This window comes from Penaeus monodon, chromosome 33, assembly GCF_015228065.2.
Source record: "Penaeus monodon isolate SGIC_2016 chromosome 33, NSTDA_Pmon_1, whole genome shotgun sequence".
Lineage (NCBI taxonomy): Eukaryota > Metazoa > Arthropoda > Malacostraca > Decapoda > Penaeidae > Penaeus > Penaeus monodon.
The window spans coordinates 10,426,983-10,428,936 of NC_051418.1; the positions used below are offsets into that span (position 1 = coordinate 10,426,983).

A 1,954-nucleotide genomic window follows, 5' to 3' on the forward strand; every position below is an offset into this window, starting at 1 on the left:
ATATGAAAATGTCTTCAAATTTATTTATGTCATATTGTTCTAGTAAAAGTAAAGGCAATCTCCTCAGTATGATGATGCCTTTTGGTGTTCTTCAAGTAGTGTCCCATTTTCTTACATTGCTAGCTAGATGCCAAATTGGGCCTGGGTATCATGAGCAACCGTTCATCCAAAGTTGGAGTACCAGCTTCGGAGTTGTTGAGCTTGGGGGTTCTTTTATCTTCATGATTTTTTAAGCCTTCCCTAGGGATATTAGACTCAACACCATCTGGATCTATTACAAAGCATGATGTTTTCTTTTTCTGTGGAAGTATAAGTAATTACTGTTTGTGTTCTGGGTCTGACTGAAATGTATTTGACAGGTTTTCAGTGATGAAGAGGGTGCAGAGGAGGGAGGAAGTGAAGTGGAGGAGGACTTGGAAGGCCCCGTCTCCACACAAGGCTTCTCAGCACCCTCTGCTGCTGTCAATGGATCTGCCCATCCGCCTGAGCCTGAACCCACTCCTCCTGCTGCTCCCCAGACTCCTGTCACTCCTCAAGTCCCAACACCTGTACCTGTAAGAAAACCAATCTGAAATCTTGTGAAGAATAATGCAAAATGAAATAAAACTCACATATTAGTAGTGAATTTGAATGGAAGGTCTTTAACAATAAAGTTAGAACCACAATGACATGTAAAATCCGCATGGGTATTTGTCAAAAATATGTTCTGTTAATGACAATGGATTAACTTTATTATTGAAATATCAGGAATGCATGCATACAAGTGAACAGTTACTAATGTGGCACAAATTTGTTTGCCTTCAGACTGTTCCAGTACCTGCTCCAGGAAATTCATCAAATGCCGCCACCACAGCTCCTGTTGCCACTGCCCCTCTTTCTCCAACACCTCCAGCAATAACACCCACAGAACCTGTACCAGAAAGTCCACCCACTCCAGAAAATGTAAGAATAAACCTAATTTCATAGCAAGAGAGATAATTGTAAAATGATACTACGTGAATGAAAAGTGTTTTTCATGCACAGACAGTGAAACCAACCAAATTTTCACAGGATGAGCAGGGCTGGGGTACTCCAGGCACAGATGGATGGGGTGCTCCTGCAGAGCCTCAGGGTTCTTGGGATGAGCCAGCAGTACCTCAGAAGGAGACACCAGATCCAGACCCCCCACAACCAGAACCTGTTCAGTTGCCATCAAATGAGCCGAAGACTTTTGCCAATCTCTTCAAAAATTCCCAAGGTTTCCCTGCAGCTCCAGCACCTGCTGCCTCACAGCAATCCTCTCATGCCCAGCCAACTCCTCCAGCACAGCAACAGCCTCCACAGGTGAGCCATTAAATTTATTCTTTGAAGATGACCTCCTAAACTAAAGATTCTCAGGTTGTAGAAAAAAGTGCCAAGTCTACTTACTAAATAAATAGCTCCACATTATAATTCTGACAAAAATTGTATTGATATATAGATACAATCTAAAACTTGAAACTTGGTATTTAGTCGCATGTGATTAGTTAGTTATAAATTTGATTTATCCATAGAATCGAAGTGACAACCGAACCCAGGCAAGCACCACCACTCCAGCTGTGAGTCAGGCTCACTCTACTGGTGGCTTCACCCAACGACCACCAAGGAATGCACAAGGTCGAGGGGCACCGCGTGATCGTCCTTATAGGCCCAACAGTGAAGACAATTCAGAATTAGGTAGGTTCATACAACTGTTAATCTTGTTCTCACATTTTCCATTTATGCTGCAAAGCTAAATTTCATCTGATACAGGATTTTGTGCTCATTATCATTAATGGAAACTGATTATAACAATGTTCTGTGTCCCTAGAGAGCCTAGGTGGGGAAGAAAGAAGGAGAGCTCCTCCTGTACCAGACAGTCAGCAGATCTTTGTTGGTAATCTTCCACACACAGCTGGAGAGGATGAACTGAAGGTATGGGGTTTGAATACTACTA

General features: G+C 42.6%; 1 protein-coding gene across 1 annotated transcript in view; it reads left to right on the forward strand.

The window, feature by feature from the left end:
- LOC119594000 (ras GTPase-activating protein-binding protein 2-like) overlaps window positions 1-1,954 on the forward strand; it is a gene marked incomplete in the record, with an annotated part of 11,544 nt that overhangs the window by 6,496 nt on the left and 3,094 nt on the right. Inside the window, 5 exon segments of the mRNA XM_037943027.1 lie at window positions 360-554; window positions 805-942; window positions 1,051-1,323; window positions 1,533-1,695; window positions 1,829-1,932. Of these exon segments, the coding sequence (XP_037798955.1) occupies window positions 360-554; window positions 805-942; window positions 1,051-1,323; window positions 1,533-1,695; window positions 1,829-1,932 (873 nt within the window).